Raw genomic sequence first — 20163 nt, 5'->3', positions numbered from 1 at the left:
AGAGAAGAGAGACGCAAGGAGTCCTGCCCGCCCTTCGGGCTGTGCCTGTGTCGTGAGCACCCATCAAAGGCTGCCAGGGTGGCCACATGGTGTGCCTTTATGTCAGGCACTGGAGAAAGCCAGAGTTTTCCAGGAAGAAGGCTGGGGCTGGAACAGGGCAGGGTTGTCTGAGACAGGGCAGAAGGCAGAGGGGAAGTTCCATGGGATGGAGGCTGGGGCTGCCAGGAGCAAGGAGAGTCAAAGCCAGCCCAGCCGCCTTCAACTCCTCTCCCTGCCAGGAGACCACTCACGAGGCAGAGGGAATCATGGTGCGCTCTGAATCCTCAGCCCCACAAGCATGGACCAATTGTAGCCTTGGCCTCCTTACATCCTGCCAGAGCTCATCCCGTCCGCCAAACACTCACGCCCCGTAGCCCCAAGCTCTAGACAAGAGCCCCAGACAGACGGCGACTCTGAGGTCCCGGTCCTTGCCCCCGGCCCCAGGGCGGCCCTGCGAAATCGTGAGTTCTGAACAGAAGCCCCGCTTGCTTCAGACACCAGTGCAAAGGCCCTGGGCCCCGGCAGTGACCGACACACTGAGAAGAGAGGAACATTCGAGAAATAGGGGAAGGTCCTACGGATCCCTCCCTGTTTTGTCCACAGCCCAGGCGGTGCCTGGGGCGCTGGCCGGCCTCATTAGATGGGGAGTTGGGGCCTGGCTGGGATGGCTTTCAGCCAAGGGGAGGGGTCTTACCAGGAGGGGGCACACCCGAAGCCAGGCACTCCAAGGTTACCGAGGCATTTTCCAGCACTGCCTTGTTCAGCGGGCCGGGCTCGATGTTGGGGGGCACTAGGGGAGACGAGCAGAGCCCCGTCTTGGTGGATGTGGGCTCTGGGCTCCTCTCGGCCCATCTCCTCTCGGTCATGCCCGATAGCCGTCCCCAGCCTCCCCAAAGGGTCCTGGGCCATAAAAGCCCCCAACGGCTCCCGTCCTCTGCCCGAGGAACCCCACTCCTGAACCGGCATGAGGACAAAGGCACCAGGCTGCCACCTTTCCGCAACCGGAAAGACCCCAGCGCCCAGCTCTGTGGGAACAGCCGCGAGCCGGCACAGTAGAGACGTGGAAAGTCAGGCAGCCGGGAAAAGTGACAAGAGCTGGGATTTGCGCACGCACGCGAGGACGTAAACGATCCCAAGGGTGAATGGAGCAAGCGAAAGTAAATACGCACGCAGATGAGGACGTGCTATGTTTTTAAAATCCCCTGCTCCCTGCCCGCCCAGGGCGGCCCCGAGGGCCCTCGCGCCCCCACCGTCTGACGCCCTCGTCCTCACCCAAAACCTTGAGAACCACGTCCTTTTTGCTCTCCCCAGCCAGGTTAGTGGCGGCACAAGTGTAGACGCCTTCATCCCTCAGGTCCACCTTCTCGATCTGGAGGGGGAGGAGGGATGGCCGCGTGTGTGCCACGGGGAACACGGGGCCCTGTTAGGGTGGTCAGAGGGATGCTGGGACACAGTGAGCAGTGGGTCGCTGCAGACCCCAGGGGCAGGAGAAGGGAGTCCAGGGGACAGTTTGGCTCCGGGGGTGGAGTCCTAAGCTATGCATTCAGATTCCAGGGATGCTCCCCTTGCCCCGACTATGTCCCTCCGACTTCCCTCCCCTCTTCAGGCCCACCACCCAGTACTCATCCTGTCCCCAGGCTGCCAGGGGCCCGTACAGGGTCACCAGGATCCCTAAAAAGTGCCCCTCCACCCGCGCCCAGCTGCCCCACCAGCCCTGGGGCCCCTAAACATACCTGCAGCTTCCCCCCCAAGGCTGCCAGGGCCACCCCATCCTTCCACCAGCGGAGACTTGGGGTGGGCACCCCAGTCCCCACACACTGGAGGGTCACAGGCTGCAGGAAAGAGGCTGTGATATTGTCGCCCCCGACGATGGCCACCAATGGGAGCTCTGGGCAGGGGGAGAGGCAGGGAGGGTCCAGGTCAGGGTCAGGAGGGGCGCAGTGAGTATCCAGCCACCCCCCCCGCCAATGCCTGGAGAATAGGGAGTGTCCTTACGAGGCTGGCCTCCGGCCTCTACCCACTCAACCCGAGGGATGCTTGGCTTAGGGGGAGAGCACCAGATCAGGAGCCAGTAAAGCAGGTCTTTCCCTTTAAAATTCTCCCATCTATGCATCCACCCTTCATCCACCCACCCATACGTGCGTTGAGCATCTATTCGGTACAACGCCCGGGGGTATAGCAGAGAACGGCGGCTAACTGCGCTGCCCTGCCAGAGCTCCCAGAGCTGGGCCGTGGAGCTCGACAGCCAAACAAGCCATTTTAAGATAGTGGGTGGTAGGCTATGGCCATGACGGGCTAGGCAGTGCAGATTAGAACCGCGGCGGAATCAAGGAGGGCTTCCCGGAGGAAGGGGTGCTTTAGGACGGGCCTGAGAGATAGGGAGCAGCTGGGCAGGCGAAGAGGAAGAGGGAGAATATTCCAGGCAGGGGAAACCGAATGGGCAGGTGTGGAGGTGAGAAAGCGGATGTATTTAAAGAACGGAATGAAGGGGCGCCTGGGTGGCGCAGTCGGTTAAGCGTCTGACTTCAGCCAGGTCACGATCTCGCGGTCCGTGAGTTCGAGCCCCGCGTCGGGCTCTGGGCTGATGGCTCCGAGCCTGGAGCCTGTTTCCGATTCTGTGTCTCCCTCTCTCTCTGCCCCTCCCCCGTTCATGCTCTGTCTCTCTCTGTCCCAAAAATAAATAAAAACGTTGAGAAAAAAAAAAAATTAAAAAAAAAAAAAAAAAAAAAAAGAACGGAATGAAGCCCGGCGCGGTCGGCGTGGAGAGAGCAAGAGCAGAGAGGGCGGGGCTGGGGGGGGGGGGGGAGCGGGGGCCTGTGGACTGGACACGTGACAAGCGTGGAAGCAGCCGAGGCCAGCCTCTCACAACTGTGTCTCTTTGGGGGGGCGGGACAGCCCAGCCCAGAAACGCCGTCTAGGAAAAGACCAGCCCTGTGCCCTTCCCTCATCCGGCAGGCCTACAAGGGCACGGATGGCCGTGGCCCCCCCTGCTCCCCCTCCCCCCCCAGCCCCCCCCCACCCCGGTGTCTCAGGCTGCCCACGCCCCCTCACCGTGCACGGACAACTCCACCTCAGCCCCGGCAGTGCCCGCCTCGTTGGTGGCCTGGCAGGCAAAGAGGCCCGCGTGGCCCAACTCCACATGGTCGATGAGCAGCGTGGCCCCCCGTGAGGCCACCTGCACCCCAGCCAGCTCCTCGGCGGGGCGGCCGTTCTGCAGCCACCTAAGGAGGGTGGGGACAAGTCAGCCTGAGGCCAGGCAAGTCAGGCTGGCCGGGACCTCCCTGGCTCGGCGGCCTGCTTCGTACTCTGGAGAAGGGGAAGGGTCTCCCATCCCCACAGACCCCCCAGCATGCGCTCTGCCTGCCCCCACCCCGGCGCTGGCCTCCACCGCCCCATACGCACTGGAGAGTGGGCGCTGGGGAGCCCGAGGCCTGGCAGGGAAGTTCCAGGGGCTGTCCCAAGAGGGCGGTCACCTGGCCCAAGCCTTCAGCCACCAGGAGCTGCGGGGGCACTGTGGGCAGGACCCACCATCGGGTGTTTGGAGCGGAGCGAACCAAGTCCCCAGCACCCCGACAGCGAGACCCAGACCTCACCTCACCCTTCAGGTCCCCCAGAAATGGTTCCTCCTCCAGGAGGCCTTCCAGGACCACCCAAGACAGAGTGAGTGAGTGGTCCCCCCGGCCTCCCCACAGGCTTGGCCTGTCTGTCTCCCCACCAGACGGACAGCTCAGGAGTCTCGTCTGCCTTGATCCCTGCTTCATCCCTGGCACCACGCCCAGCCCAGAGTTGATGCCTGAGAAGTGTCCTTCGGAGGCAAGAGAGCAGGCGAAACGGCCCCACCCCACCCCAGCCGACCCTGGAACCAAACCCACAGCCCAGCTTTGGGCCTCAGGGAGTCCTTGATCAACGTCTGTCCCGTTGACCGGGAGCACCCGGAAGGCAGAGTGGGGTCCCGTCCCAAGTCACCGGCTCGGGGTCCCCAGCGGGAACAGGAACCACGATTCTGAGCTCGAGCCCACCCCCTTGTGGCCCTGCAGGACCTCCAGCCCAGATGGGCGCAGACCTCCGCCTCCCGGGCACTTCACCACCTCGCAACCCTCCGGGCGGCCCGCGGGGACCCACGCACAGTGGGTGCAGGAGGAGGGGTCTGCAGCCCAGGTGGCCCGAGGCGGGGGACAGACCGAGGCTCACCCTGCACTTCCACGGACTGCTGCAGAACGGCCTCCCCGGCGGGGCTGGTGGCCACACAACTGTACAGGCCTCCGGACGCCTCCCCCAGGCTCTCCAGGCTCAGCACACGGCCTCCTGCCTCCAGCCACGTCTCGTTGCTCTCGGCCACAGGCAGCCCCTCGTGGTGCCAGGAGAGGGTGGGGGGCGGGTGGCCCCTGGCCACACACTCCAGCGCCAAGGGCCTCCCAGCCACAGCCTTCACCACACGAGGTCCTCCTCCAGTGCCCTCGATGGTGGGCGGGACTAGGGAAGACGCACAGGGCCGCTCAGGGACCAGAGGGGGACACCAGTCTGTTCCCCTGCCCGGCAGGCCAGCTCAAGCCCCTCGCCGACCCCACCCCATGGGAACAGCCTCCTCCCTCGCCTCCGCTAGCCGAAACCCCCTGTTCAATTTCCAGGAGGTCCCCCGATCTCCAAAGGAGAGTCCTGGAGCTGGCAGCCGGGGACTCAGAGAATGCCCGTGGACCCCACACAGCCCAGCACCCAGGCCCCCCACATCTTTGGGGGCCGGAACTCCGGAGCGGAATCCTCTCGAGGGGCCAGGATGACGCCACTGGCCTGCATTCTGGGTCTCAAACCTCACCTGCTCAGACTCTATCCCTGCCCACCTACACTTAGATTTTCCTCCCCTCTCCATGCATCCTAAGAGCCCAGCCCCTCAAGTTGGGTCTACACCCGAGTAAAGAGCACAAGATTTACGGTCAGAACAGCCCCCCCACCCCCGCTCCCCTCACCATGAACAGGGTCCCATCACCTCCTAGCAAGTGACCCTCGGCCAGTCTCTCATCCCCAGAGAACACCTGAGTGGGACCCAGGGCGACAAGGGCCCAGGCCCCTGAACCTTGATTAAATGAGCCGATGCTATGAAAAGCCCCAGGAGCCCCGGCTCACAGTGAATGATTATCGCAGAGCAGTTAATTATTCACTAAAGGGCACGGAAAAGCACTTCCCCCTGAGGGACACCTAGATTCTCCCTTGGGCTCTGCCTGGGCCCCCAGACAGGCCCTTCCACCCCTGGCCTCAGCATCCTCGCCTGTCCAAGAGAGGGAAGTTGTTCAAGCTGAGATGGCCCTCCTCCCTGGCCTCAGTCTCATCACCCTGTACCTCTGGCCACTTCCCTCGGCGACTTTTGAAGACAGGGCCGCCATGGCTCAGACCACCCCCTCCCCCACTGCCCACCCCAGCTGCCCACCGCTCACCATAAACCTCCAGCCTGGTGGTCTTCTCCGCGACCCCCACAGGGTTGCTGGCCTTGCAGGTGTAAGTGCCAGCATCCAAGCCCCGGGCCCTCTCCAGCTGCAGCTGCCGGCCGCCCCTGGTGTAGACGGCCTCAGCGCTGAGCGGGAGAGGGACCCCGTCCTTGAACCAGGTGATGTTGGGAGCGGGCACTCCTCGGGCCTCGCACAGGAACCGCACTGGGTGGCCCTCCATGACAGCCACCTCGCTCGTCTCGTTGGAGCCCCAGATGGTAGGAGGGGCTGAGGACAATAGGAAATGCTGGTCACAGGGAGCCTCCTCAAGGCGGCTGGCGCCCCACCCACCCCATGTCACTGGCTCCTGCAGGGTGTGGAGTGGGGGGGTGGGGGGCGGGGAGAGTGGGCATCTGGGGACAGACGGGAGAGGCCTCTTGGGACATGCTGGCAGCGGGGGCCACAGATCCGGGCTCTGGACGCACTCTGCCTCTAACTCACTGCGTGACCCGGCACAGGTCACTCCCCTCTCTGGGTCTCAGTCTCCCTGTCTGTAAAATGAGGGCCGGACCTAAATCAGGGGTTCACTGCTAGTGACACCCACGGCGATCCTGGGAGCACGTGGGCACAGCACCAAACAGCACCGCATCTGAGAACGGACGGCTCCGCCCTTCCCAAACCCCTTCCGTCCTGATTACAACAGACAGCAAGGTGCGGTTGGATAGACTGGGCACTTAACCCTTCTAGCACTCCCTATATCAGCGCTCTTCTGCTGTATCTGTTCTCACGGCTTCCTCCGCAAAGGCCAAGTGGCCCTGACTTCCCACCCACACTCGACATAGTAAATATCCTTTTAAATGAGTGTCTTTCCGTATAAACGGAGTCGATTTAAAGAAACAGGGGCAGAAATGATCAACCCCAAGCAGGATTAGGAAGAGTAAAGCTCGCAGAGCTGGGGATGGAGACGATGGGATTTGGGAACGCCGGGCCAGATTCCCGGGCCCTCGCCCCAGATTTTACTGGACCGGGGCTGCTCCCCCCTAGGACCTCCCTCCGGGAAGTGGGCAGCCCGTGGTGGGGGCCGGGCTCACCGTGCATCCTGAGCCGGAAGTCCTTGGCCTGCTGGCCGGCGGGGCTGAAGGCCACACACTGGTACTGCCCCTCGTCCCCCAGGTGACTGCTGGTGATCCTGAGAACCTGGCCGTCCTCCTGCAGCTGGACATAAGGGTCTCCCGGAGGGATGGGCCTGGGTCGAGAAAACGCCGCCAGTAAGCAGGGCCCGGCCGCAGAGAGGCGGGCTTGCCACTTGTGAAAAGCGAATCTGAAAGGTTCACGGTCGCCGAAAGGTGGGTGGGTACAAACAGTGGCCGATCCCTACTATGGACTGTTATTCAGCCCTTGAAAGCAGTCACGCACAGGCGGATACTGCATTTCTGACAAACTGAAGGTCTGTGGCGACCGTGCCTCAAGCAGGCCAGTCGGTGCCATTTTTCCAATGGCGTCTGGTCACTTCGTGTCTCCGCGTCACGATCGTGGCCATTCTCACAATATTTCAAACTTTTTTGTTATATTTGATACGCCGTGATGTACAACGTACGTTTGTTGCACGGGGTTACAACTCGCTGAGAGCCCAGATGATGGTTAGCATTTTCTCAGCAATACGCTTTTTTTTTTTTTTTAAGGTTTATTTATTTTTGAGAGAGCGCGCGAGCCGGGGAGAGGTCGGGAGAGGGGGACAGAGGATCCGAAGCGGGCTCCGCACTGACAGCAGAGAGCCCGACGCGGGGCTCGAACTCACGAACCGTGAGATCATGACCTGAGCCTCGGTGGGACGCTCAACCCACCGAGCCACCCAGGCGCCCTGCGATGAGTGTTTTTAAACTATCTTTGAATTAAAGCACGTATGCTGTGTACGTATATTGCACACTCAGCAGACTAGAGTGTAAACCTAACTATTCTGTGCACTGGGAAACCAAGCAAGTCGTCTGATTTGCTTTATCGCGATACTTGCTTCATTGCGGTGTTCCGGAACCAAACCCCCAACAGCCCGGACGTGTGCCTGCACTGACACCTGCTGTGGCCCAGGTGGACCCTGTGAACTGAGCGCTCAGTTAGACACGTCAGACACAAAAGGCCCCCTGCCGTACGACTGCATGGGATTTCCATGAAATCTAGGTAAATCTACAGAGACAGCAAGCAGATGAGTGGTCGCCAGGGGCTGGGGGGTATGGGGTCTCCTTTTGGGGCGATGGAATGTTCCGGAACTAGACAGAGGTGGCGGTGCACATCACGGTGCGTGTACTAAATGCCCCTAGAAGCATGCACGTCAGAAAGGTTGATTTGATGTTGTGTGAATTTTACCTAAAAAAAAAAAAAGAAGTTTAAAGCAAAAAGCAAGACTGGCTGAGTCATGAAAAAAATGCTGCTGGGGGGAGAGAGGAGGGCCCCCTGGGGAATTCCAGGCTGGGGTGGGAGGTGTCCCATGCTGCCCCCTGCCTGGGCCCTGGAGGGTGGCACCTGCAGTGCTCACCAAGCTCCTTGCCCCTGTGAGCCCGGCCCTGGCAGAGGAACCACCCCCCACCTGCCAGGAAGACCACTCACTGCCCGTCCTTGGTCCATTCCACCTGGGGCGTGGGGACCCCCGAGGTCCGGCACTCCAGCTCCACCCCTGCACCGGCCAGGCCCAGCACCTCCTCCTGGGCAGCCCCGGCTCCCGTCACGGAAGGAGGGACTAGGGGGCAGGGGGCAGAAAGTCCTCAAACCCTGCACAGGCGAAGGCCCTGGGGCGGGCCTTTGTCTGTGCGGGTCCCCAGGTGCGCCCTTCCCTCCCCTCCGGTCCACGACTCGAAGCTCCCTGGCTGATCAGGACCCTGCTTGGTGCATTCTCCGCAGCTTACGCTACCGTTCCGTAGCACGTAACCCAACGCTAATTACGTGGTTGATCATGTGACTATCTAACATCTGCCCTGACGGCTCTGCGAGGACAGGATGGAGTCCGTCATGGGCCCCCGGCTCTCAGCAGGCAAAATCTCCTCTTCCCCAGCCGGCGCCAAAGGGCAGGGGCTCAGGCCTCACTCACTGAGCACGAGGAGGTCGAAGTCCCTCTGGGCAGTCCCGGCCTGGTTCTCTGCCCGGCAGGAGTAGAGGCCAGCATCGCCCTCCTGGATCCTGGGAAAGTGGAGGGCCCGCGGCTTGTCCAGGAGGCGGTGACCACCCGCCTCAGGAATCTGGGTGGAAGAGGCCAGAGGGAGCTGATGAGAGGGGTCTGGAACCTGGGGCTTCTTACTCCCAAAAGAGTGCCATGCCCTCTCCACCATGCAGCCCCCTAGGCTTCCTCCACTGCCCACTGCACTCCCCAAAACACCTGTCACATCTCCCCACCACACCTGGCCCGTGCGGGAACCCATCCAGAAGGTCCCTATCGAAATCCCACCCACAGCCCAGCCACCCCAGAGGACACCCACCGGCTGCCCGTCCTTGAGCCACACGATCTCAGGGGCTGGAAAGCCATTCGCGTCACACTCCAAAGTCAGGGACTGCCCTGCCATGCCTGACACATTGGTCCTGTGCCCGTCCTCCCGGATGCTAGGGGGCACTTGGGAGCAAAGAGAAGCAGAGAAACCATCCCCTCTCCGGACAGCCACCGCTACCCAGACCCCACGTGGGCCACTCTTCCTGGCCTGGACAGGAAGTCCCAATTCCTGCCCTTCCCCAGATCCTGAGGTCCCAGGAGGCCCAGGCCTGTCCTGGATCTGGCCACCGGGAGCCGTGTGGACCTGGGAATGTCAGAGCAGCCTTCCCAGGGACCCGCACGCCCCAGCTGTGCCCGGGCACCACGCCGCCCCGATATTCAGCTCTGCAAGATGCTGGAGCCCCCGGATCCACCTGGGTCTACTTATAACCTGTTTGTCATGGTCACCTGGGAGGGACCCAAGTCACAACCTCTGAAGACGGGGCTTGGGTATATCTACATAACAAATTTCCCAGGCAAGATGTTATACGGGGAGCCAGGATGGCTGGTCACGGGGAGGGGGGAGGTGGCCCATCAGAAGCAGTTAAAACTTTCCCTACTCCTGTTAAGAGGAAGGGCCCCCTCCCTCTGCCCACAAGACCATGGAAAGGGTCAGGCACAATAGGAGGCTCTCCCTGCTCTGGGACTCTCTCCCCTGCCACTGGTGCTTGTTATAAAATGAATTCACCGGGGTGCCTGGGTGGGTCAATCGGTTGAGCGTCCGACTTCGGCTCAGGTCATGATCTCACGGTCCGTGGGTTCGAGCCCCGCGTCGGGCTCTGTGCTGACGGCTCAGAGCCTGGAGCCTGCTTCCGATCCTGTGTCTCCCTCTCTCTCTGCCTCTCCCCCACTCTCACTTTGTCTCACTCTGTCTCTCAAAAATAAATAAACGTAAAATGAATTCACCTACGAGACCACCTTAAAAGCCATTTAGGGAGTTCTAGGTCCTTCCCCTTACACTGTCCCCATGGCGGTCTCTCTGGGGAAGGGGTGCCGTTGGGGTAAGTGAGCACAAGCCAGCCCCCACTCTGGGGGCCCTGCTTACCGTAGACCACCAGCTTGGCTCTCCTGGACGTGGAGCCTGCCTCATTGGTGGCCTGGCACTCGTAGTCTCCGCTGTCGGTGGGCGAGACTGAGGCCAGAAACAGGGAGCCTTCATCCAGCACCTCCAGGCCCGGCCGGCCACGCAGGGGCTCCGAGGTTGGGCCCTTCCGCCACGTGACCTGCGGCTTGGGCACCCCTGGCGGGGCGCACGGAGTCATCAGCATGAACGCTCTGAAATCTGCCCCCCCACCTTGGGGCACCCACGCTGCCCCCCCTTGGGCAAATGTTGCTGGCCCTCCCGTGGGGGGCTCCCGGAACCTCCTCGCCCCCTAGGCTGGCAGGAGCAGCTCCCTCAGGGCCCACACACCCGCTGCCTCCCACCTGTGCTGGGGGTCCGCGGGTCTCCCAGTGCCCTGAAGGCCACAGGAGAGGGGCCAGAACCCTCTTTCTGGTTCCCTCCTCAAAGAAGGGCCGCCTCGGGTGGGATGGCACTCCTGCCCCCGTTACCCGCCCCGCGTTCCTCTTTGCCCGTCACCCCCAACTTCCTAACGTGCACAGGATGCACTCACTCACGTTTCTTTTGTCTACCTTCGGGCCAAGGTCTTTGCTTTCACTCCCTGCTGTGCCCCCAGTTGCAAGCCCAGTGCCGGCCCATAGGAGGCGCTAAGTGAACGACCGAGCCTGCTGTGCTCGGCACCCATCTGGGGCCACTGGCCATACCGAGGTCCTCAGATGGGCGTTGTGGGGCTGACCCGGGCTTCTGAGCACCACTCAGGCCCGTGAGGCGGCGGCACCCAGTGGTCGTGGGGTCACCCGAGCCCCAGCCCGGCTGACCTGCTCTACGACCTTGGGACAAGAGCAGCTCTCTGCCCGCTGGGGCCTCGGCCACCTTCCGTCCTTCTCCAGCCACATGCAGATGGGGGGCCTCCCTGGGGGGGGCACTCCCCAAACTCACAGGACGGTACCTGGCACCTCTGTCTCCTCCATCGCTCTCTGCCAACGTCAGCCATCGGGACCGCAACGTGGGCTAACACGCGTGGATAAATGCAACACCCCACGCGCTCTCTGCCACCTCCCGGGCAGCGCAGGGCCCGGGGTGGACGTGAACTCTCCCGTCTCACCCACTCCTTTACCCACAGCCATGAGGGGGGGCCACCCCATTTGGGTGGACACGTGGGTGGCAGTCAGGACGTGGCACGCTCAGGGCATCCCAGGTGGGGGACCCGGGCCCGCTCTGCCTGCCCTGACCCCTCTGCCCCACGTGCTGGGCCTCCGCCTGCCACCCTGCTCTGTGCTCCTGCGTCACGTCGCGTCCTCTGTGCCTGAGGCTTGAACCCTGGATCTTTTTTTTTCTTCAGGCAAAACGTCTCTCCCCTGGATGAGCTCTAGCCACAGAACTGCCCTATAGCTCAGCCCCGGAAGATTCCAGGGGACTCAGGCTGTTGCTGAAAACCACTCCCCTCCCCTCCCCACACCTACTTCACAGGGGCCAAGAGAGCGAGTCAGTGGCCAGGCTCCTGGCCTTTCTGTCCCACCCACAAGGAGGCGGCGGGCGGGGCCACCCTCCGCAGGCACCAGGGCTCCCACATTCCAGGTGCCGGGCTGGGCACCTTCTCCTTTAGCCCTCCGACCCCAAGGCCACGTGGCTGGTGAATGCCAGCGCCCAGCACTGCCCAGCAGCAAACACCTGCTTGAAAGGGAGAAGGCCAAGGGCAGCCTGCGGGCAGGCGCAGGCCAGGCTGAGGCCTGGTTATCAGCGGGGGCTTGGGTTATGCTGATTCGGCTGAAGTCTGGTACAGAGGACAAACCCCTGACTGGCCAGGGATCCCTCTCCCCGCTCCCAGACCACCAGACGGCTGCTTGCTGTTCCCAGCGACAGGCACAAGGTGGCGCTCTGGCTGAGGGCGGCGCGTGAGCCCCTCCAGATGGGCAGTTCTCAGAAAGGAGCCCCTGAGGTGCCCAGGGCTCCCACCCAGCACCTGCCTCCCACCTGGCCCTCCGTCAGGCCTGTTCCAGCAAACTCCCTGGTTCCAGTCTCCTGCCAGCCTTTCTGTAAGCTGCCACCTGCTCCTGAGACCCAGACACCCACCCTTCTGGAGAGCGCCCACGCACAGGGGACACGGCAGGCCCTCTCGCCACAGAGGAGCCCGAAGCCAAAAGCAGCAGCTGGGGCAGGCAGTGAGGTCCACCGGGTCCGACAGAAAGGGAGGCTCTTCGTTCGACACATCGCCCTGAGCCCCTGTATGTGCCGGGCACGGTGCTGGGACCTAACACTCCCGCCGTCCCCCGGAGCCCTCACAGCAGCCCCGCGTGGAGGGCCTGGAATGACCCCACTGTACAGATGAGGAAACAGAGGCTCAGAAAGAAGGTATAAACTGCCCCAAGAAGGTACCTGGCCTGGAAGGGCCAAAGCAGGGGTCAGCGCGGGGCAATGGATCACAGAGGGATCTGTCTTGGCCCCACGGGATGCTGCTGACCCCAAGGGGTGGTCTGCCTAGGGCCACGTGAGGCCATCTCTGCTAGAAAGTCTGGGGCGGGCTTGAAGAGTGGGGGCGGGGCACTGAGCCCCAATCCTTGGACCCTCGGGCCGTCCTCAGCCCAGCTGCCGCATTTCCCAGGCAGAGGGGGCTGGGGTCAACCCACACCACGCTTTGTGGGTCACCTCCCGGCTGTGTGACCTCTAACAAGTTGCTTAGTCCCTCTGGGCCTAGACTGCCCCTAACAGAAGAGAGCTAAAGCTAATTCCCATCCTACAGGGTCGTCGACAGGATGAAATGTCTGGCGTGGCCTGGCTGGGAGTGAGGACCCCCCTAACGCTCCCTAACCCATGAGCATTGCCCACAGTGTTTCCCAGTCCAACCCACCCCGGGGCCCGGCCTCACCTCTCGCAGGGCACGGCAGGCTGGCGTTCTCTCCCGCCACTCTCTCCAGCAGGCCGCTGGTCTCATCGGCCTCCCAGTGCGGCGGCTCTGGGGAGAGGCAGTGTGGCCACGCTTACACCCAGGCCGGTGGAGAGGGCGTCCCATCCAGAACCCGGCCAGGCACGAGCCCCACCTCCCACAGGCTGGCCCGCAGAGAGGCTGCCAGGGCCACGAGCGACCCCACGGGCTTGGGAGGTGAAGCTTGGCAGGGTCCTGCCCCGCGCTCCCCTCCAGCAGCGGCTTTCCGGGTTTGTCTTTCGTTCGTAATAGTGAAAAATGCGGCACCACTGATCCAGACCAGACCTCCCCGTGCACCAGGATGCTTCTCACACATTCTCTCAGACTCCTTGCTATTATCGGACCCATTTTACAAGGGACAAAACTGAGGGTCAGAGAGCGTAAATGGCCTACAGTCGTCCAGCCAGAAAGCGGAAGGAGCTGAGTCTCGGCCCAGGCACCTGCTCTTTGATCATGACTCCGTGGCACCTTCTGGCCACCCCGGAGCAGAGAGGGTGCCCACAAGGCTGACCTAAGGCTCCCTCACACTGGACGGTCCCACCGCCTCAGGGGTTAGCGGCCGGGAGGAAGGAAGGGGCTAAGAATCTCAGAGGCCCAGGGGCGCCTGGGTGGCTCAGTCAGCGAAGCTCCGTCCGTGAGTTCGAGTCCCAGTCCATCCGTGAGTTCGAGTCCCGCATCGGGCTCTGCACTGCCAGCCTGGAGCCCAGAACCTGCTTCAGATTCTGTCTCCCTCTCTCTCTGCCCCTCCCCCACTCATCCTCTCTCTCTCTCTCTCTCTTTAAAAATAAATAAACATTAAAAATAAAAAAGACTCTCAGAAGCCCAGGCTACTGTTGGGGGTGGGGGGGGGGTGCGGAGTGGTGAGTTGGGGGGTTCAGGGGAGACTCACCCAGCACCCTGAGCTCCAGCTCCCAGGCATCCACGCCGGCGCTGTTGGAAGCCTCGCAGCGGTACAGCCCCGCGTCAGAGGCCTGGATGGCCGAGAAGTGGACGGAACCCTCGGGGCTCCCGCCCCGCAGGGCCACCCCGTCCTTGGACCAGTTCAGCCGGGGCTCCGGGCTGCCCTCGGCCACGCAGTTCAGGTCTAGAATCTCTCCTGCCAGCACCTTCAGGACCCGCGGGCCCGGCTGCACCTTAGGGAGCGCTGAAGAGCCCCGGGGAGGGGGATCCAGTCACTGGGGCCCCAGGTGGGGGGGGCACAGAGCCCAGACCCACCTGCCCTTACTTCCGGGGATCACCAAGCAGCAGGGATCACTGTAGGGCGCAGCCTAAGGCTGACCATTCCTCCTTTTGTCAGGAAAGGGCAGCAGGACGCCCCAGGCGGTCCCCCGCAAAGTGAATCGAATCCGGCCTTTCGCCTGAACGCTCGTGCTCTCATGGCAGAATCGCTTCCTTCTCCTCACCCGCTCTCCCCGCCATCCCCCTACTCCTGCTCCCTCCCTTCCCTGGGCTGGGGGGAGATGGGGGCCATCATTCCTTCCACGGTTACATCTCCTCTGTCCCACTCCGGTCCTTCCTCCGGGCTGGTGACACCAAGCCCATTTCGCAGATGAAGAAGCTGAGGCTCAGAAGGGTCAGGTGATCGACCAGAGTCACCCAATCCCTCAGCTGAGAGGAACCGGAGCCAGCCCCAGCCCTGAGTCCGTCTGAGGGGGAATCCAGGCCGCTTCCCTGGGCCACCCCAGGACCTCGGTGTCCAGGAGCACGAGGGTGCCCGTGCCTTGCCCGCCCCTCACACCTGCTGAAAACAACGGCAGGTTCCACTGTGACGCTTCTCCTTCTGACAGCTACGGGATGGGCGTGACTGTGGCCCCCGGTTTACGGAGGAGGAAACCAAGGCTCAGAGAGGCCAGGCGGCTGGCCAAGGTCACACAGCCCGTCAGTGGTAGCAGAGTCAGGACTCACATCCGGTCCTCCTAACTCTGGGGCCTTGCTCACCACCCAGCCCCCTCCCTCCCCCCGCGCCCTGCCACTGCCGTGTCTCTCATACGCTCACGCAAACCCACAGCAAACCTTTCCCCCCTTCCCTCTCTGAGCCTCAGCCTATCCACCTGTAAGATGGGGTGCTGGCTTAGATCGGGGTCTCTTTTTCCATAAAGGGCAAGAGAGTAAATATTTCAGGCTTTGCGGGCCAGATGGCCTCTCTCTCAACTACTCAACTCGCCCCTGTGGCTTGAGAGAAGCCAGAGACCACACCGACACGAGTCTCAGGTTCTAAGAACGCTGGTTTTGCGGACACTGAAATCGGAATCTCCTGTAATTTTCACGCACCACAAAAAATGTTTGGGTTTTTTTCCCAATCGTTTAATTTTTCACCGGTGGGCCATGCGAAAACAGGAAATGGGTCAGACATGGCCCGCGGGCCACAGTCGGTTGGCCCCTAGCGTTGGTAATCCTCTGGGGCTTTTGAAGCTAACAAGCTCCCTGCCTCTCTAGAGGAGCGACAGCACGGCTGGCCTCTGTGGACGGGACCGAGACATCCAGGGGAACGTCCACCCCTGGGGCCCCAGCCAAGTCGGGAACCAGAACCCCTTCATGGGTTCCCCTCTGACCCTTACCACCCTAGGCCCCACCCTGGGCCCTGCCCTCTGTTCTCAGGGGGCCCCATCCGAGGGTACAGGGGAAGGGAGAAAGGGACTGAGGAGATGCAGGGCTGGAGGACCCCGAGGGGAGGGGAGGAAGCACTGGAGAGCCCCACGAAGAGGCGACAAGGCCTGGCCTGCAAACAGGAAAGGACACTGAGAAGGCCTAAGAAAGATGGACGGAAGGGAGGGGCCGTGGGCGAGACCCCGGCCGCCAGCCCGGGCCCTACCTTGCACCCGGAGCGTGTAGTGCTGAGAAGCGGACCCAGCAGGGTTGCTGGCTGTGCATCTATAGAGGCCACTGTCACCGACCTGGGCCTGGGCCACACGCAGGGAGCCTGACGGCAGGAGGCGATGCCTGCAGGAGTGAGGGGCACTGGTGAGACCCCAACCAATCCCAGCCCCGCCGGAAAGACCTCAAGACTCCACTGGAGCACCCGCCTCCCCCAGCACATGGCCAGATTCCATGTGGGCTGAGCCCGGGGCCAGGCGCACGATCACCGATTAACTCCCTCTCTTTTGCACGCCCTGCCCCGAGGCGGGGGACGAGGCCAGTCATACACCCTCCCCACGGCTTCCGAGGAGAAGCTGCCAGCCCAGAGGCCCTCTGAGGCTAAGTGCCAGGGCCGGCCAGACTCCGAATCTAGTGCTTTTGGGTGTTCTGTCGTCTAGCCCTGCGCCGGGCCCTCGGGAGGAAGCTGTGCAGGCCCCTCGTCATTGCCGTCCCCAATCTGGCCCACCTTGCTAAAGCCACCTGGCCCCCCTCCCAGAGGGATCTGGGACCCCCAGCCAGGCTCCTGCAGCTGGGCCGGACCCCAAGGGGCCCCAGCAGACATGATGTCACCGGCGCATATGTGCTGGCTCCGTGAAGCCCCTGTCCCCATAAATCGGGGAGGGCAGCTGCGGCCACTGGCCCCGGCTGGCCCCAACTGCAAGCGGCCAGCACGGGGGTGGGGGACCCCAAAGGCCAGCCGCCAGCCTGTGCTCCTAGTATAACAGCTGGGCTCTAGAGTCCAACAGTGCTGGGGTCCCCACTCCCCTTTCTGCTGAGTGTCGGTGTCCTCCTCTGCAAAATGGAGGGGACAACGGTCCCCATCTCCCAGGCAGCTGCAAGCAAAGTGCTGGGCATGTGCCTCTCAGACGGGTCCTCACTGCTGGCAGTGGGCTGCCTGTGCGACCTCGGGCTACTACTTTTGCCCTGCTGGGCCTCTGTCTTCCCATCTGTAAGATGGGGTAATAATCCCCCTGCCCAGTACCCTCTCCTCCGAAGCATCCAGCAGGCACTTGGTGCCAAGCTCTCTGAGGACAGTTAGTGACACCGGGTGATGGCCTCAGAGCCCCGGCACCGGGCTGGACCACTGGGATCCAACCCTGTTGGGCCACATGCTTGCTGTGTGAGGTTGGCCTGGTCATTTAACCTCTCTGTGCCTCCCTTGTCTCGTTCTGGAAACTGGAGACAATATCATACGGGGGCGCCTGGGGGGCTCAGTCAGCTAGTGTCCGACTCTCGGTCTCAGCTCCGGTCATGATCTCACAGTTCCTGACTTTGAGCCCCTCATCGGGCTCCGTGCTGACAGGGTGGAGCCTGCTTGGGAGTCTCTCTCCCCCTCTCTCTCAGCCCCTCTCCACCTCGTTCTGTTTCTCTCTCAAAAACAAATACACTTTTACAAAATAAGTAAAATAAATAAAATAAAAACATTCATATAGATGGCTTCACGTGTATGTGCGTAGATCTAATTCATTCATTTTTCACCACTGCACAATATTCCCTCGTGTGACCGTACCACAATTCATGAATCTGTTCCCCTGCGGAGGACATTTAAATATTTAGATATTCTTTCTTTTTCTGTCCTCTCCTCTCCTCTCCTCTCCCCTCTTCTCTCCTCTCCTCCCTCCCTCCCTTTCTCTCCTTCCTTCCTTCCTCCCTCCCTCCTTCCCTCCCTCCTTCCTCCCTTCCTTCTTTCCTTCCACCGCCAGACCTTTCTGCACACTGCTCTATGGGTCCTGCCTGAACAGGACCAGGAGTCCTGGGCCAGGGCTCACACACCATCAGCCGTCATGGGCACAGACGCCTCACTCACACCTTGCAGGGCAGGGCTTCTCATCAGAATCTCCAGGCTTCGTGTGAAACACGCAGATTCCCAGCCCCACCTGGGGCTCTGATGGCGGGGGGCAGGAACTGGGGTTTTACCAAGGTCCTAGGTGGCTCTGACATAGGTCAGGGGACCAGCCCTTGGGCACACTGCCCAGGGACACGAGGAAGTGTCCCCACCCTGAGAAGCATCACGAAAGAGCAGACGGGAGCAGGGCTTTGAGTGGCCCCGCGTGAACTACCGTCTGCCACCGTGGGCCAAGGACTCCGCTTCCAGGGGACTCGGGGTCCTCATCTGGAGTCACAGGAGGGGGCAAGCATGAAGTGACACGGCGCACGCCAAGCTCACGTGCCTGGGACGTAGTAAGTGTTCAGTAAACAGCCCTGCTGTTAGCACGCCCGCTAGTGTCCGGGCTCCCCTTGCGAGTCTCCGATCAGCGGGGCTGCCCTGAGCTGGTCACGTGATCTCTCAAAGAGGAGGAAAAACACCACGCAGATCCTGATTCGTCCCAGCGACGGGTACACGTCTCCCCCGTGTGGCATCGCTTCCCTGACTTTTCTCATCCACAGGTTTTTATATACTTTTTAATTAAATGATCTTGACATCCACCAACCAAGGGCCAGATCAGTTTGAGGCTGGAACATATATATATACTCTGTCTACACGGTTCCCTCCCTCCCAGGACCTCACTGCAGACCTCAGCGGAGAACATGGGGACGGCGTGGGTCAGCGGCAAGAGGTGCGGGCTGGGAACCGGAGTTCGGGATCCGACATCTGCTTCTGCTACAGACGTGCTGTGCAACCTGAGGCAGGCAGTCAATGTCTCTGAACCCCAATTGCTTCCCATTTGAAAAGGCAGCTCCGGATTCTTTTATTCAGAAGCTGCCTTCTAGTTTTGAAAACTTCAGAGACCATAGAAGGCCTCGCTCACTCTCTCTCCCTCAACAAGACCTTTAAAGGATAGGAACTGGGAGCTTCTGGGAGAAAAATAATAAGGGCTGCCTGGGTGGCTCAGTCAATGAAGCGTCCGACTCTCGATTTCGGCTCAGGGCACGATCTCGGGGTTCGTGAGTTCGAGCCCCGCGTCGGGCTCTGCGCTGACAGCTTGGAGCCTGCTTGGGATGCTCTCTCTTTCTCTCCCTCTGCTCCTCCCCCACTTGCGTGCACCCATTCTCTGTCTCAAAATGAATAAGCTTCAAATAATTAGTAATCATAACAATGAAAGAAATTTCCAGAAGGGGAAAATTCCCCCCGATGAAAGTAGGCATCTTGTCTTTCCTATGACCAGCCCCAGGTCATTTCTCAGAAAGGGAATGCTGTTAGTTTACCACAAAGGAAAAATGGAATGAAGGGAGAATCCATTTTACAGATGGACAAGCTGAGGCCTAGCAGAGGCCAAAGGACCCCATTACCTGCCCCGCGGAGCCTGTGTCTGCTGTCACTGACAGGATGGCCCTATCACTGCTTTCCCTCAAGCCCTCTGCGGTTGCCCTGCAAAATCCAAGCATAGCCTCCTGGCCTGTGTGGACCTTACACGGACCAGACCCCCGCCCCAACCTCTGACGGACCACCGTTCCTCCTCGAAGGACCAGCTTCGTCTCACTTTCATCCCTTTGCCCGTGCTGCTCTTCCTACCTGGGGCACCCCTCCACCTCCTGTTCACCCGGTTATACCTGCTCGACCTTCAGTACTTAGACATCACCTCCTCCAGGAAGGCCTCCTGCCTCGATGCCCCAAGTCTGGTAGGTGCAGCCCATGAACTCCCACGGCTGCCTGTCCTTTCCCCTCCCTGTCGCAGCCCTCTCCACCACACTGGCTTGGGACCCCGCTCTCCCTCCCCTTCCTCAGGCGCTCTGCAGGTCTGGGGGCTGCAGCCTGGGGGTAGGGGCCGGGGAGAGGTGGGAGGAGGCGGGGCGAACACTGCTGCTGCGTGCACGTGGCGTGATCAGTGGCGGCCCCTCCGGCGTGGCCGTGGCCGGAACAGCCAGACGGCTGCCCGAGGCACTGAGATGAGAACCAGGGAATTTCCTGTTTTGTTTTTTTAATTTTTTTTTTTAACATTTATTTATTTTTGAGAGACAGAGAGACAGAGCACGAGCAGGAGAGGGTCAGAGAGAGAGGGAGACACAGAACCCGAAACTGGGCTGTCAGCCCAGAGCCCGACGCGGGGCTCGAACTCACGGACCGTGAGATCATGACCTGAGCCGAAGTCGGACGCTCAACCGACTGAGCCACCCAGGCGCCTCGGGAATTTCCTGTTTATGACACGCATCGGGCTCGAGCCTTCACAGATGGCTGCAGCTGCGAGGTTCACACAGGCACGGAGATGGGGGGTCGGATCTGAGAGGGGCCCACCTACCCTGCCGGGTCCCTCTGGTTCTCAGAGCTCAAGGGGGCCCCTACCTGCACAGAGAGACTAAAGGGCACCCGACAGAAAGTGCTCCGAATCAAGCGGGTACCTGGGCTACACCATCAGCCTCATTCCCAGCAGGCACCTTGGCTGCAGCCTCACTCAGCTGACCTCTCCAGCTCCCC

The 20163-nt window shown here is 61.5% G+C and overlaps 1 protein-coding gene across 1 annotated transcript in view; it reads right to left on the bottom strand.

Annotated features, from left to right (window-relative positions):
• Nucleotides 1-20163, bottom strand: part of HMCN2 (hemicentin 2) — a 145996-nt gene that overhangs the window by 60430 nt on the left and 65403 nt on the right. The window contains 15 exon segments of the mRNA XM_045470463.1: nt 734-829; nt 1312-1408; nt 1773-1927; nt 3091-3260; nt 3442-3550; nt 4231-4512; nt 5469-5747; nt 6551-6705; nt 8061-8190; nt 8539-8686; nt 8924-9054; nt 10016-10210; nt 12897-12983; nt 13843-14097; nt 15766-15893. Coding sequence (XP_045326419.1) covers nt 734-829; nt 1312-1408; nt 1773-1927; nt 3091-3260; nt 3442-3550; nt 4231-4512; nt 5469-5747; nt 6551-6705; nt 8061-8190; nt 8539-8686; nt 8924-9054; nt 10016-10210; nt 12897-12983; nt 13843-14097; nt 15766-15893 — 2417 coding nt within the window.

The sequence above is a fragment of the Leopardus geoffroyi genome, chromosome D4 (genome assembly GCF_018350155.1).
Source record: "Leopardus geoffroyi isolate Oge1 chromosome D4, O.geoffroyi_Oge1_pat1.0, whole genome shotgun sequence".
In the NCBI taxonomy this organism is placed as follows: Eukaryota; Metazoa; Chordata; class Mammalia; order Carnivora; family Felidae; genus Leopardus; species Leopardus geoffroyi.
Note: the sequence above shows the minus strand (reverse complement) of the source record. Positions and strands in the feature narration are given on the sequence as shown.